General features: G+C 36.3%; 1 protein-coding gene across 1 annotated transcript in view; it reads right to left on the bottom strand.

Moving 5' to 3' along the window:
• Window positions 1–16,985, bottom strand: part of CTNNA3 (catenin alpha 3) — a gene marked incomplete at its 3' end in the record, with an annotated part of 1,444,109 nt that overhangs the window by 1,068,837 nt on the left and 358,287 nt on the right. The window contains exon 6 of the mRNA XM_007456477.1: window positions 13,920–14,183. Coding sequence (XP_007456539.1) covers window positions 13,920–14,183 — 264 coding nt within the window. The remainder of the gene's footprint in view (window positions 1–13,919; window positions 14,184–16,985) is intronic.

The raw sequence follows: 16,985 nt of genomic DNA, 5'->3' as shown, positions 1-16,985 counted from the left end.
GCTGCCAAGCAACTAAGCCTGTGTGCCACAGCTACTGGGCCTGTGCTCTAGAGCCCACAAGCCACAGCTACTGAAGCCCATGCACCTAGAGCCCATGCTCCACAACAAAGAGAAACCAACGCAATGAGAAGCCCACGCACCACAACAAAGAGTAGCCCCTGCTCACCGCAACTAGAGAAAGCCCACATGTAGCAACAAAGAGCCAACACAGCAAAAAATAAATTAATTAATTTTTTTAAAAAAAGAACTCTAGAAGAAATGAGTAGCAGACTAAATGACACAGAAGGACACATAAGTGATCTAGAAGGTAGAATATTGGAAATCACCCAATCAGAACTGCAGAAGGAAAGACAAAAAAAAAAAGCACAACATACAAGATCTCTAAGATAACATCGAATGTGCCAACATTTGCATTATAAATTTTCCAGAAGGAGAAGAGAAAGAGAGAAGGGAACAGAAAATGTATATGAAGAAATTGTGGCTTAAAATTTTCCCAAATTGAAAGAAGAATGAGGATAACAAGATACAGGAAGCACAGAGGGTCCCAAACAAGATGAACCCAAACAGACCAACACCAAGACATATCATAATTAAAATGGAAAAAGTTAAAGATAAACAGAGAATTCTAAAGGAAGCAAGAGATAAAGAGTCGTAAAAACAACTATAACTATAATTAACAGTAAAGGGATAAGCAGGAAGATGTAAAATATGACATCAAAAACACAAAATGTGGGGGAGGGGAATAAAAAATGTACTTTTTTTTTTTGGCCATGCCACACAGCTTATGGGATCTTAGTTCCCCAAACAGGGATCAAACCCGGGCCCTCACCAGTGAGAGTGCAGAGTCCTAACCACTGGACTGCCAGGGAATTCCCAAAATGTAGATCTTTTAGATATGTTGGAACTTAAGTGACTATCAGTGTAAATCAAGTAGATATAAGTATGGGTCAACAAACACAAACCCCATGATAACCACAAATCAAAAGCCTACAACCTGTGCTATGGTACTGTCACAAAAACAGATTTATAGATCAATGGAACAGAATAGAAAGCACAGAAATTAAACCCATGCACCTATGGTCAATTAATCTACAACAAAGGAAGCAAGAATATACAATGGAAAAAAAAAAAGACAGCAAGAATGCTGGGAATGCTGGACAGCCACATGTAAAATGGTGAGATTAGAACATTCCATTACAAGCCACATACAAAAATAAACTCAAAATGGTTTAAAGACCTAAATGGAAGACTGGATTCCATAAAACTCCTAGAAGTGAACATAGGCAAAACACTCTGACATAAATCATAGCAATATTTTCTTGAATCAGTCTCCTAAGACAAAAGAAATAAAAGCAAAAATATACAAATGGGACTACATCAAACTTAAAAGCTTGTGCACAGCAAAGAAAAGCATCAACAGCACAAAAAGACAACCTATTGAATAGGAGAAAATATTTGCAAATGATATGACTGGCAAGAGGTTAACACCCAAAATACACAAACAGCTCATACAACTCAATAAAAAAATAATAATAACAAACAAGCCAATCAAAAAAATGGGCATAAGACCTAAATAGACCAAAGAAGACATATAAATGGCTAACAGGCACATGACAAGATGCTCAACATCACAAATTATTAGAGAAATGTGTATCAAAACCACATTGAAATATCACCTCACACCTGTCAGAATTTCTATAATCAAAAGTCTACAAATAAAAAATGTTGTATAGAATGTGGAGAAAAGGGAGTTCTCATACACTGTTGGTGGGAATGTAAATTGGTGCAATCACGATGGAAAACAGTGTGGAGTTTCCTCAAAAAACTAAAAATAGAACTACCATATGATTCAGCAATTCCATTCCTGGTTATATATCTGGAAAAAAGAAAACACTAATTTGAAAAGATACATGCACCTCAACGTTCATAGCAGCACTATAGCCAAGACATGAAAGCAACCCAAGTGTCCATCAACAGACAACTGGAAGAAGAAGAAGATGTGGTACATATATATATATAATGGAATGTTACTCTGCCATTAAAAAAAAAAGAATGAAATACTGCCATTTGCAGCAATGTGAATGGACCTAGAGAATATGATGTTTAGTAAAATGTTAGAGAAAGACAAATACTACATGATATCACTTATAATGTGGAATCTAAAAAATAACACAAATGAATGTATATGTAAAATAGAAACAGACTCAGAGATATGGAAAACAAACTTGTGGTTACCAAAGAGGAAAGAGAAGGGGGAGGGACAAATCAGGGGTATGGGATTAACAGATACAAACTGCTAGGTATAAAATAGATAAGCAATAAGGTTATACTGTATAGCACAGGGAATTAACCATTATCTTGAAATAACCTATAATGGAGTATAATCTGAATTGCTATGCTTACAACTGAAACTAACATAATAGTGTAAATCAATTATACTTCAATAAAAAAATGTAAAAAGAAAAAGGAGATATGGTTCATACATACAATGGAATATTACTCAACCATTAAAAAAAACAATCACATCAGCCATTTGCATCAACATGAATGGATCTAGAAGGTATTATGCTAAGTGAAAGAAGTCAGAGAAAGACAAATGCCATATGATCTCAATTATATGTGGAATCTAAAAAACAAAACAAAAACAGATATAAAGAACAAATGGGTGGTTGCCAGAGGGGAGGGTGGGGGAAGGTGGAGGGAATAGGTGAAGATGATTAAGAAGTAAAAACCTCCAGGTATAAAATAAGTAAGCCACAGGGATATGATATAGAGCATAACGAATACATTCAATAATATTGTAATAATTTTGTAATGGGACAGATGGTTACTAGACTAATCATGGTGATCATTTCATAATGTATGCAAATGTCAAATCACTATGTAGCAAACCTGAAACTGATATAATATTGTATGTCAACTATATTTCAATTTAACACAATAATAAAAATAAAAAATAAGTAAATGTATGGAACAAAATGCCACTAAAAATACAAAGAGAAAATGGAAATCCACTGTAATGTGGGAGACTTCAACTCTAATAAATGAGGCAGAAACAAGAGTAAAAATGAAGATAATTCATTTATTACAATCAAGAAGTTCAAGAAAATTATTTTTTTAGAATTTTCTATGAACAAAAGCAGAATACACATTTTTTTCAAATATAGGCAACTTTCAAAAAAAAATGATGAATTAAGCAACAAAGAAAATCCCTAAAGTTTTCGAAAAAAAAAAAAATCCAAAAATTTTTCCAAAATAAAACCTATACTGTTACCAAACTTCAGTGAAACTAGGTATTAATTTTATAGGATGACAAAAACAAGCAAATAAAAACAAAGTTTAAAATTTTGAAACACCCTTCTAAGACTCCTAGGCCAAAAAAAGAAAAATATTAACTAAAATTTATGCCTATTTAGAAAAAGAGTAAAAAGTACTGCCCCTCAAATATAAGGTGTCCAGAGGAAAAAATGACACCATAAATAAATTTAAGACATTAAGAAAAAAAATGAAGACTAAAAATAAACTAAATAAATATACTCAGTATATAAAAGAATGGCAAAATTAACTCAGGAATTAGAAAGTAGGAGTTAATAAAGATAAAAACAGAAATTAAGTAATTTTAAAAATTAACAGTAATCTTAATTACCAAAAGAAATCTTTACAGGGAATAAAATAGAAAAAGTCAGATTTGTAAAATTTAGTCTGAAAAAAAAAAAGACACATTTTCCTAATGCCACTCATTTGTTGACTCTTTTCTACTTTGCAGAATTTATTGAACTTTTCTTTTTTTCTTTTGATCCATTTTTGTGAATGCTCCATAGATATTTGAAAGGTGTGTGTTAGTTGTATATAAAGTCCTATACACCAAATCAAGCTGCAAACTGTCCATTTTTGTCCAGGGTGGTCAACAAATAATAAATAAAAACAAAAACTGCTCTATTTTGAGGTCTTCTATAATATGCCTTAAACCAACTTTCCTAAGTTGGATTCCAACCAATATTAAGTGTGAATTATCCACACCTATTACATAAGTCTCTTTATCACCTCCCATATTTATTTTTCCTCCCTGATTTTTCTCATTCTTATTTCCCACTAGGGCAATCCCTAATTAACATGAAACTAACACTACCTAGCACTAGATTTCATTCCAGAGTAGTTTCCCTAGAGAACCCAACTTATGACCCATGAGTGAGGATTTGAAGGAAGAGTGTTGTGTTGAACTCTAGTAGTTTGCTTTATGTTATTCTCATCTCCTAAATAGGTATGCAATTTTTAGAATCAGAGATTATTTCTTTTACTTCTTTTCTAGTTCTATGAAGCATATGACAATGTGGGAATACAGAACAGTTACCTAATAAATATTGATGATCAACCAGCTGACATGAAACATGATATTATATAAATACTACATAAGAACTTGTTTTAAAACTCTGCTCTAGATTTCAGCTTTACCTTTTTCAAGTTTTGGAAAAGTAAAATAAAATCATGATTTTATCTAGCCACCTAGAAGGTATCTCTAAGTTTGATATCAAATTTATGGATCATGAGTTGAACATTCTCTGTAATATCATGTACAGCATGTATTTAATAGTCACAAGAGGCCAAGAGCAAACAAGTTCTAGAAATCATTATTATCCACATATTTTATTTACAAGGCACTCAATCCTTTCTTTTTAATCATCAAGATGTAAGAGATTTTATCCTTCTCTTACTGGATAAATATTTATTAGATGCATTAAAATTTCTCACCAGGTTCTCAAATGTCAGCAATTCATTATCTTTTCAAAAAATATTTATTAAGCAATTACTACATCCCTGGCACTGTGCTAAGCAGTGGGGAATATAAATATTAATAAGACATCATTCCTCTACTCACAAAACTCATCATCTGCTAGGGAAAGGAAGATACATAAACAAATGTATTAAACTCAAGATCTAATTGAATTCCAGCACTGGCCATCATTTTTCACAAGAGGTCTTATTTGGAAAGGGCAGTTACTAGGGGGAGGTGGTCATGAGATACAAGCTCAAGTTATAAGTCTTCTAATTCTTGTTTTTCTTGACCATAGACAAGTTACACAGCTTAATGGAAGAGCAGTTGCTGCTTTACAAAGGACATAATAATTTCTAAACTATTTGCTCTACAAAGCAATCTGGTCCTAGTAATAAAATGTGCAGATAAACATGCTAACTACTGCAAATATAAGGTGTTAGTATTAAGCCAGTACCTAGCACAATGCCTCACACAGACTAGATTTAACAAATACTTATTAAATTTAATGAGTATGGGGGCGGAGTCAAGATGGCAGTGTGGGAAGATGTGGAGTTTGCATCTCCCCACAACTAGGGTGCCTGCCGGACACTGGTGGGGGACCTTGACGCCTAAGGAGATGGGAGGAACCCCCAAGCGAACCATGTACCAGCTCCACTGTTGGAAGCCTCAGGCCAAACAACCAGTAAAACAGGAACACAATCCCACTCACAAAAAAAAAAAAAAAAAAAAAAAAAAAAAGAGAGAGACAGCAAAAAATATGTCACAGATGAAGGAGCAAGGTAAAATCCTACAAGACAAAATAAATGAAGAGGAAATAGGCAATCTACCTAAAAAAGAATTCAGAGTAATGATAGTAAAGATGATCCAAATCTCAGAAATAGAATGGAGGCACAGATTGAGAAAATACAAGAAATGTTAAACAAAGATCTAGAAGAACTAAAGAACAAACAGAGATGAACAACACAATAATTGGAATGAAAAATACACTAGAAGGAATCAAAAACAGAATAACTGAGGCAGAAGAACAAATAAGTGAGCTGGAAGACAAAATGGTGGAAATAATTGCCAAGGAGTAGAATAAAGAAAAAAGAATGAAAAGAATTGAAGACAATCTCAGAGACCTCTGGGACAACACTGAACGCACCAACGTTCAAATTATAGGGGTCCCAGAAGAAGAGAAAAAAAAGGGTCTGAGAAAATATTTGAAGAGATTATAGTGGAAAACCTCCCTAACATGGGAAAGGAAATAGTCACCCAAGTCCAGGAAGCACAGAGAGTCCCATACAGGATAAACCCAAGGAGAAAATCACCTAGAAACATATTAATCAAACTAACAAAAATTAAATTCAAAGAAAAAATATTAAAAGCAGCAACAGAAAAATAAAAAATAACATACAAAGGAATTCCCATAAGGTTATCAGCTGATTTTTTTTTGTCTATATTAATACCTTTCCCAATGAGTTCCATACTTTTTATTCTCTCATATTGTTGTGTCATCTCAACTTAAAGAACTCCCTTTAGCATTTCTTGTAAGGTAGGAATATGGGTGATGAACTCCTTCAGCTTTTGATTGTCTAAGAAAGTCTTTACCTTCCCTTCATTTTTGAATGACAGTTTGCCAGGCACTATATTGTTGGTTGGCAGATTTTTTCTTTCATCACTTTGAATATATCACCACATTCATCACTGGCCTGCATAGTTTCTGCTGAAAAATGCATTGATAATCTTATGGGGGAAGGGAGGGTCCCCTTGTATGTAGCAAGTCATTTTTCTCTTGCTGCTTTCAAATTTCTCTTAGTCATTAAGGTTGACAATTTGATTACAATGTGTCTTGGTGTGGGTCTCTCCAGGGTTTTTTTTTTTTTTTTTTTTGGTGTTTTTTAGACTTCCTGGATGATGTCTATTTTCTTCCTTGGTTTGGAAAATTTCCAAACATTATTTCTTTGAATAAGCTTTCTGCTCCCTTCATTTCTCTTCTTCTGGAACTCTCATAATGCATACATATCCACATGATGATACACATATGCATAAGTTTCTTAAGCTGATTTCACTCTTTTTCTTTTTTTTCCTTGCTCCTCTGACTGTATGATTTCCAGTGACTTGTCTTTGAGTTTACTGATCCTTTCCTCCCTCTGTTTGATCTAGTCTGAGCTAAACTCCATCTATTGATTTTTTTTCTCATTCAATTGTATTATTCATCTCTATGATTTTTTTTTAACATTTTGGGCTTCCCTGGTGGTGCAGTGGTTGAGAGTCTGCCTGCCGATGCAGGGGACATGGGTTCATGCCCCGGTCTGGGAAGATCCCACATGCCGCGGAGCGGCTGGGCCCGTGAGCCATGGCAACTGAGCCTGTGCGTCCGGAGCCTGTGCTCCACAGTGGGAGAGACCACAGCAGTGAGAGGCCCGCATATCGCAAAAAAAAAAAACAAAACATTTTACTTCTTACTTTGTTCATAAATTGCTCTCCTGATCTCAATGAGCACCTTCCTGTTCATTATTTTGAATTATCTGTTGGGTAAATCACATAGCTCTATTTTATTAGGGTCCATTTCTGGAGAGTTAGTTTGTTCTTTTATTTGTAACATATTTCCCTGTTTTTCTCTTGACTCTCTCTGTGTTTTTCTGTGCATTAGATAAAATAGCCACCTCTCCCAGTTGAGAGACTGGCCTCAAGTGGGTGATGAACCCCAATAATCAGCCCATCCAGCTACTCCAGATGCTTCTCAAATGTTTTTGCTAGTCTAACTTGAAAAGTTGCGACACTAGATGTGCAGCATAACCCCTTCCAGGGAGAAACTAGTAGCTGGGCTTTACTGCTGGAGCAAGCCTGGGAAAGGAGTTGTAGGAAGAGGCTCCACTCATTCAAAACTGCCACTTTGTTCTGTGTAGATGCCAGGAAACTAGAGAATGCATGGGTCCATCAGTTCCCAGAGGCAGGCGAGTGAGAAGCTAGATCTTCAGGCAGTAGTCAGAAAAGTCTACTGTACTAGATGTGTAGTCCAACTCCTTCCAAGAAGATGGTGACTCAGTTACTTAACTGGACCTAGCCAGAGGAAAAGCCATGGGAAGTGCCCACACACAGGTTCAAATGCCTAGGAGACTAGTGATTGCCTGTCCCATCAGCTCCCAAAGACAGCTGAGTTAGAAGTCAGACCCTGGTCAGCAACTGGAAAATTTACTATGTAAATGTGCATTCTAACCCCTTCCAAGAAGAAGCTGGAAGCTGGGCTTTATTGCCTGCTCATTCTGAACTGAGCCAGGGGAAAAAGCTATAGGAATTGCTTGAAAACTACCTCTTTGTTCTCTATGGTCCCAAGGGACTAGCAAATATAGGGCCCTGTCAGCTGCCAAAGATAGGCAAGCTAGTAGACAGTCCCTCTGGTAGCAGCCATGAAAGTTGGAGTGTTAGATATGTATCAAAACCTTTTCTCCTCAAGAAGAAGAGAGATGGGAGATGGGGGATCCCTCTCAACTGTATGACGCTGTGTTAAGAATGGAGTTTATGGCGAGAGTGTATCTCAGTTCTTCCTAACTGTTTTGAGGTGGGCATTTTCTTAGTTGACCAACATGGAGGAATTGCTCAACTCATTTCTGGATTTCAGAGGCAACTGATACATGTGTTGTTGTTTATTCAATGTGTTTATGGGTAGAGGGAAGAGTCGGGAGCCTCCTATTCTGCCATCTTGCTGAGAATAAAGATATCCCTATTTTCTTTTTAAAATATTCTTTTTGCCTCATCACACCATCCTCCATGTATCTTAACTGCTTTTAAAAAAAATATCTTATTTTGTGCCTCTGTGTTGCATTGCAAGTAACCTCTTCAAACACATCTTTCAGATCATTAACTTGCTATCTAACCTCCTGTTTTGCCTAACTACTGGATTTTTCACAATTATGTTTTTCATTTTAGATAGTTCTGCCTGGTCAATTTTGATACTCCTCATACTTTACTGAGTAGATGAGGAAATAATATATAATATATATTAAGCATACTAATTTACATCTAATATCTTACTGTTTCAACATCTACAGTGTTCGCAGATCTGATTCTGCAGTTTGCTCTTTCTATAAAATTTCATTCATGGTGGCTTGCTTATTTGTTTGTCTTGTGAGAACTTATTATCCTTGGACCTGTATGATATTTTTTGTGGACTTAGTGTATGGTGCAGACAGAATTTGAGTTTACTTCTGGCAGTTACTTGGAGATATTGCCAAGACAGGACAATTTTAAATTTTCAGTTAAAGTCTTAGAGGCTACACAGATAATATGACTTTTGACCCAAAGTCCAGATAAGAACAGACTTACAGTTAGAAATTTTCCAAGATGTTTTGTATATTTTTCTAGCCTACCCATGGCCAATTTAAGCCAGCCAAGTTTTCCTACTATCTCCTGCTGTAGAGGCTAGTGTTTTTCTTGTTTATCCAATGAGGTGGTCAAATAAAAGGATTCTCAGATTCATGTAAGGGTCTCATGTGACTTTCCAGCTGACAAGCTTTGTCTTTTGTCCTCAGTTCATGTTGTTCCAAAATCCAAGCTACAGGCAATAATGAAAAACAAATTCCCCATATCACCTAGCACAATGCTAGTGCTGGCATGCTAGTTTGGATTTTGTGCTCTTTGTACCTGGCTAGGCCCAACAAATTTCCCTAATTCACCTATCAGATTATCTATGTAGTTAAAAATGTTTTATCCATAATTTATAGTTTTTCTAGTTCACTATATTTCTAAAACCCAAACCATTTTTTCATATTAAATTGCTTCTAGATATCACTGATGCCTATTTTCCTTTACCTCCTAAATGCTAATTTGATTAATAGAGGTCCTGTTTTCTCCTTCAGGTGAAAACAGAAGAATATAAGGACTGCATACCTCAAAACTATTACTCTTAGTAAAAGGCAGCATAGCTTGGCAGTTACAGGGAACCTAAACTAAGGCTAGATAGCCACTGAGAAAAGAATTTTCTTTTTCCTCTTTGTGCTCCCTTATCACAGAAAGGTATCTGAGCAGCATATCACTCAGATGTTTTCCCTGTGGTTTCCCTCACTTTAAATTTGCATCCCAGTTAAAAGTTAGATAAAGTAGAATACAAACCCCCAGTGCGTACACTACAAGTTGGAGAAAGGAGAAAAAACAGGGGTAAAGGGAAAATGTTCTTCACTCCATTATTGCAAAACGATAGGCACCTTTCCTATATTCATTCTTTCCTTCCTTCATTCATTCATCGATATTTACCTAGCATTTACTATGTATAGAGCATTGTTCTAGGTGTTGGGGATACAACACTGAATAAAGGAATATATGAATGATGACCATAAATGAATATATAAAAAGAAGATAAGAAAATAAACATGACAGCTCTTTGAAAATGACAAAATACTACAAAATGTTATTATCATCATTATCACAAGAGGATCTGGATAATTCTGTGGACTATGATTATAAAAGCTGTGTTTTCCTTCCAAACAAGAGCAAATATACCTTAGTAGACTTGGAGTTTCAAAGCAATTTTCACTGGCAAAGTTTCTCACTTAAAGATGTTTTCATAATTCTGTTAATCCATAGTTGGGACACTTCTCAACTCTCATTCAGTCACAAATGCGAAAGAACACTCTAAAATTCACATTAGCTTTTCCAATACAGAAACTGATTTAGCCCATACGGTGTTCTAATTCAACTTCTATTTTCTCCAACAATAAATCTCAGGTTTCATTTCAACAACCAGATATGGACCAGAATGAAAGATTTAATGACGCTTCAGCTTGGTAGTTGTTGATTGAGTAAGTGCTCAGATACATTTCTACACTATAACATTTAATGAGACTTACTCCCAACAGAGTATTTACTACATTAATTTATTTCATAGAATTATATTTGCAGAAGCAAGATAGAGCAAAGGTTATTTTGGATCCTTTACCAATAAGCTTCCTGTAAGTTAAGAAAAGTGCAACCATTTCATTTACAAAATCATTTAAAAAGGCTAAATGCTCAATAAATTCTGCTTTATATAGTTCAGACAACCTCAGAGCTATTGTAACTTGGATATAAAAATTTATATAAAATTCAGGCATTTTGTACCAGCTTTCTATCCCTAACTTTGACTGGAACTGAATTTCAAAGGTTGTTGAGACAGTATTGGGATTTCTGGATAATATCTTTGAAACTCCCTCCTGCCTTGATAAGAAGGGAGTCAGCAACTTATCTTACAAAAGGGAAGACTCTATCACTATGCCTATGCCCACTCCCATCAAAACTACAGGGGCTTCCCTGGTGGCGCAGTGGTTGAGAGTCCGCCTGCTGATGCAGGGAACACGGGTTCGTGCCCCGGTCTGGGAAGATCCCACATGCCGCAGAGCGGCTGGGCCTGTGAGCCATGGCCGCTGAGCCTGCGCGTCCGGAGCCTGTGCTCCGCAACGGGAGAGGCCACAACAGTGAGAGGCCTGCGTACCGCAAAAAAAAAAAAAAAAAAAAAAAAACTACACCCATACACACACGCGCACACACACACACACACACACACACACACACACATTTTCTCCTCCTCTCCAACCACTGCCATTTCTTGTCTGCAGCAGCCACTTTCAACTAAAGTGAGAAAAGAGAAGTCCCTGAAGGAAGACAACTTCAAAATCTTCTATCTTCTTCTATAATCCTAAGAATATAGAAAAAGGTGTCTGGGATAAACTGGACCTCTTATGCAAGCATCACCTGATACAATTCTGCTTAGTACTATGAAAAATGTGCTACACAATCCCATGTGTCCACTCTTGCAAATTTCACCTCACAATACTAGTCACTCCTCATACACAGACTACTTCTACTTAAATAACCCAGGTACCCAAAAAATAATTTTTCTCTAAAAAGTTATGCCATCTTTTGGACTGGGTTACATATATAATTTCTCTGGTAGTTCCAATAAACTAAGAATCGTAGAACAAGTTTTGTTGAATTTTGATTAACCACATTAAGCTCTACCTGTGAGAATTCAGTATAATACAGAAGTTGGAAATATCTTCTAGAGTCAGACATACTAGATTCACATCCTGGTTACTACCACTCACTAGCCTTCCAACTTGAGCAAGTTAAAAAACATACATAAGTCTCAGTTTTATTTTCTGTAAAACAAACAAACAAGAAAAAACCATATCTTATATGGACACTGTAACAATTAAGTGATAAATTTATGTTAAATGTTTAGCTATCAAGAAATGTTACATATTAATGTATGGGGGACCTAATGTTCTGCTAGTATCACTGGTATAAAATTAGTTAGAAACATAATCTTGCCCACAGTGTGCTTTCAATCTTATTGTGAAGACAGAACACTCATTACACAGGGCAAACATTTACATGATGGGGTATTATTAAAGAATCCCCACTAATTTTCTACCTTATTCAGACAAATAGGTCCTAAAATTTTCACATAAATGCTAATAATTAGGAAGTTAACAGATTTTTTCATTGATGCCAAAGATTAGGAATTTAATAATGTTAGGTTAGAAATGAAGAAACCTGTTTAAGACATGTAACTAAAGGAAAAGCATATGGAAAGGCTATTGTAAACTTAAATGAATTAGATATCTAATAAGTTTATTGTGACAGTAATAATGTTAAGAACATATAGGAATTATAGGTCATGTGTTTATTTTTTTAAGTTATCAGTAAAACTTTAGTAATTTTAATTGTGTTGATTTCTTGATTATGGAAAAATCTTCTGCCAAACAGTCACCTCCACAACTAATAATGAAAGCTAAGATTTATTGACCACTTACTATGTGCCAGTCATTGCTATGAGCATTTTTACATGTATTATTAATTCACTGACACAGACAACACTAAGATATACGTCCTATTATTATCCTCAATTTATAGGTGAGAAAACTGAGAGTTTAATAAAATAGCTTGCTTAAGGTCACACGGGCAGTATCCGCCAGACCTGGGATAGGAACTCAGGCATCTGGGCTCCTGATCCCTTATCTTTAAGCATTACACCATGTTGTCTTCCACTAAGCAAGTACTTATCTGACTTGGATAACCAATGATCTTTGACATCATACTGGAATGTCTAACAAATCTCTCAACTCAACATGTGGAAAATTGAGTTGCTGATATTCCCCTCAAAAATGGCTTCACCCACAGCCTTCCCTATCATAGTTGATAAAAAATTAATCCCTCCAGTTGCTCAAGCCAAAAAACAAAAACAACAACAACAACAACAACAAACCTTGTAATTATCTGTGGTAGACACAGAGGTTTACTGCCCACATCCCCCTTCCAGGTAGGACTTGTTGCCTACCTGTGGAGGGTAAGGCCAGCAGATGGCTCCCCAGCTGTCAGTTCCTTCAGGGTCTGCAGCAGCTGCAGAGGGCTTATCCCTAGCCCCGCTACCTGCAGGTAAGACCCTTCCCAGGGTAGGGTGACCTGCTTCCAGTGATTGAAAGAGGCCTGGGCCTGGCTATTTCTTGAGGTTACCACTCTCTCCAGAGCTCTCTGCTCATTGGTGGCTTTGTGGATCTGGCTCACAGGTAGACTTCTTCCTCTGCTCAGTCCTGCTCCCTTCCTCTCCCTTCACACATGCTGATTCCTAATAACACCTTGTATCCCAAATTCTGTCCAGTGTGTGCTTCTAGAGGAGCTAACCTGCAACACCAGCCATGACTCTTCCCTTTCACTTACACCCCACAGCCATTCTGTCAAATCCAGTTGGCTCTACTTACAAAATTTTGCCTTAATATTCACTAGCCACCCTAGTCCAAACTAAAATGTGAGGAGTTCAAGAGAGCAGCACTCAACTGTATCCTAAGCATAAAGAACAGTGCCAATAATAAGTATTTGTGGAATGAATAAATCCTACATTTCATAAATTGATCTATGTAAAATAAAGTCATCATTTCAATGTAATTAACAATCCCAATTTAAATGCATTGGCTTCCTTGGCAGCCATGTAAAGGAATCAGAAGTCTACTGATGGAATATTGTCCTGCTATTCAATTCTTTGGAAAACACAGACAATTATAGAGACTGATTAGGTCACTGGATTTTTATTTACTCATACTCTGAACTCCAACCCAAGGATCTGAGAACACACATCTATTAATTTTCATATTGGTACATCAAATCACATTTTAATTTTCTCTCAACTTACCTCAAGCTCATCAAGGGCACTTCCCAGGGTGGCTGCCTGAGGTTCTGGTGGGACTAACACATTCTGGATGCCTTGTGAAGCATTTGAAATTACATTGAGGGCATTCTGAATTTCTTCACAAACTGTGTCCTTGCTGGCTTTGAGGGAAGCAACATCAGAATGTTCCAAACAAGCTGAACAAATTGAATGCAATATGGGGGAGTTCTCCTTCAATGAGGCCCGGGCACCTGCAATTTCATCCCTCTGATTTGGAGATTTTAGGTCCTGAGGAAAGAAATAAAAAGAGAGGTTATGGAAGAAAGATTTATGCCAAGAAACTCCATTTTTCTGCCAATATAAATGAAAAGATAATAGACACTAGGAATTCATAACGATAAGTTAAAATAAAGGGCATAAATTATTTCTATACTCCTGATTCTGTTAAAATTTCTGTAATAGGAAAGCTAAGCCATAGCAAATAAAGTTCACAATGGTACAGATGTGTGATAACTGAGTAACTCTTACATTTGTCAGTCATATACTTATAAGTCAGAAAAATACTTTGGCTTTCACATTATGAAGTGAATTATAAGACAGCTTGAATTACAAGGATGCTGATTACTTATTTGCATAGATGGTGATGATTGCATTTAACCTTTTTGTTAAAACTAAACCACTTAAGTCAAGAATACTAAATTAAACTTCCCACCATTCAGCTATCTTCCACTCATTTTCAGAAATACTTGCTAATAAGTTAATCCTGGATTTTTCTTTCTTGGACATTTATTCAAACAAATAGTTATTGAACATTTAGTATATGCTAGCCCTTGTGCTTAGATGTCAAGTGCACAGAAGTGAACAATCCTGCAAGGACCTTGTTCTCCTGAAGCTTATGTTCTTGTTTGAGGGGGAGGGGGCCTAAAGACAAACGGATAAACTAGGTAAAACAAATACACCAGACAATTTCAGGTAATGAAAAATGCTATCGAGAAAACACAACACTGACGGACTTGAGAAGAGAAGCTCTTTAGCTTGGGTGGTCAGAGAAGATATTTCCTCAGAGATGACATTTGCAATAAATATAAATGAAAAGCATTTCAAACAGTGGGAGGAGAGGAAAGAGAAAGTCCCATATAAGTGACAACTGGTTAAAACTAGCTCAATATACAGTGAAAAACCCTGGCAAGTACTCTTTTAACCAAGAGATGAATGTTAACATCATCAGTGATGTCACATGGATAGCGGGTGCTCCTTGATATGTTGTGACAATACGAGTACTTCATCTGTCTGGAATTCTCTCCAAAAGCCCACAGTCTCAGTCTAATCATGAGAAAAACAACAAACAAAACCAGACTGGGGAAAATCCTACATGATACCTGGACTGTATCCCTCAAGACTGTTAACGTCACAAAAAACAAGGAGACTGCCTGATAAACTGTCACAGACCAGAGGAAATTGGGGAGACATGATAACTAAATGAAGCATAGAACCCTGGATCAGATCCTGGAACAGAAAAAAGACATTAATGGGAAAACTGATGAATTCCAAAAAAAGCCCAGAGTTTAGTTAATAGTAAATGCATCAATGTTTGTTCATTGTGGCTAATGTAAGACATTAACAATGAAGGAAATCAGAAGAAAAGTAGATGGGAAATTTCTGTGCTATCATTGTGTTATCATTTAGACAACCTTTCTGGAAATCTAAAATTATTAATATAAATAAAAAGTTTATTTTAAAGAAAACTAATTCAAGGGAACTTAACAATAACTTATGCATTCCACATACAATATCTCATGTAATCCTTATAAAAACTCATGATACATATTATTCTCCTTTTTAAAGATGAGAAAACTGATACCTAGAGAGACTGAGCTCATGAGCCAACTGACAAAGCTAAATGGTGGCATTTCTTTCACTGTAACCCAAGTCAGTGCAACTGCTAAGCCATGATCCTAACAGCTATGTTATACTCTTTCCTGCATGGGAAGGATTTCTCTTATTTGCTACTACACAAGGATGTGAGGACCTGTGTTGTATAATGACTTATAATTTATAAAGTGCTTCTGGATAGTATCTCACTGACCATCACAACACCCTTTAATGCAATAAGGCTGGTGTTATTAGCCCCATTTTAACTAAATGAGTATTTAGTCTAAGGAGATTAAAAAGCTGATAAAAGAACAGATGTAAACCTAAGTCTTCTGATGGCAAATCCCATGACTCTGCTACCTTCGGATAATGTTACCTGAGGTTAATAAATGGAAGCACTACTATATTTTTAGCTCCTTCCTTTCTGAAAATAAAGGCTGTCTGCTACTTCATGCAGGATTTGGGGGTAATTAACTTTTTTACAAGATGTAGGGAGGACAGAAGTAGCTGTCTACCCACTGTTCTTAGCCAGGACATGGAAGCAACCTAAGTGTTCATGGACAGAGGAATGGATAAAGAAGTTGTGGCACATATATACAATGGAATATTACTCAGCCACAAAAAGAAACAAAATTGAGTTATTTGTAGTAAGGTGGATGGACCTAGAACCTGTCATACAGAGTGAAGTAAGTCAGAAAGAGGAAAACAAATACCGTATGGTAACACACATATACGGAATCTAAAAAAAAAAAAAAAAAAGGTTCTGAAGAACATAGGGGCAGGACAGGAATAAAGATGCAGACGTAGAGAATGGACTTGAGGAAATGGGGAGGGGGAAGGGTAAGCTGGGATGAAGTGAGAGAGTGGCATGGACTTATATATACTACCAAATGTAAAATAAATAGCTAGTGGGAAGCAGCCGCATAGCACAGGGAGATCAGCTCAGTGCTTTGTGACCACCTAGAGGGGTGGGATAGGGACTCAAGAGGGAGGAGATATGGGGATATATGTATATGTATAGCTGATTCACTTTGTTATACAGCAGAAACTAACACACCATTGTAAAGCAATTATACTCCAATAAAGATGTTTAAAAGATAAATGACATCTGCCAAAAAAAAAAGAAAACAGCATGTACAAAGGCCTGAGGCATAACAGAGCAAGGAGTATGCATGCTACTGCAGGTGGCACTACAAGTATAGGGACGCTAAGCAGGAA

Source organism: Lipotes vexillifer, unplaced genomic scaffold, assembly GCF_000442215.2.
Source record: "Lipotes vexillifer unplaced genomic scaffold, Lipotes_vexillifer_v1.1 scaffold520, whole genome shotgun sequence".
Classification (NCBI taxonomy): domain Eukaryota; kingdom Metazoa; phylum Chordata; class Mammalia; order Artiodactyla; family Lipotidae; genus Lipotes; species Lipotes vexillifer.
The sequence above is the reverse complement of the archived record's forward strand: the minus strand, read 5'-3'. Positions and strand labels throughout refer to the sequence as shown.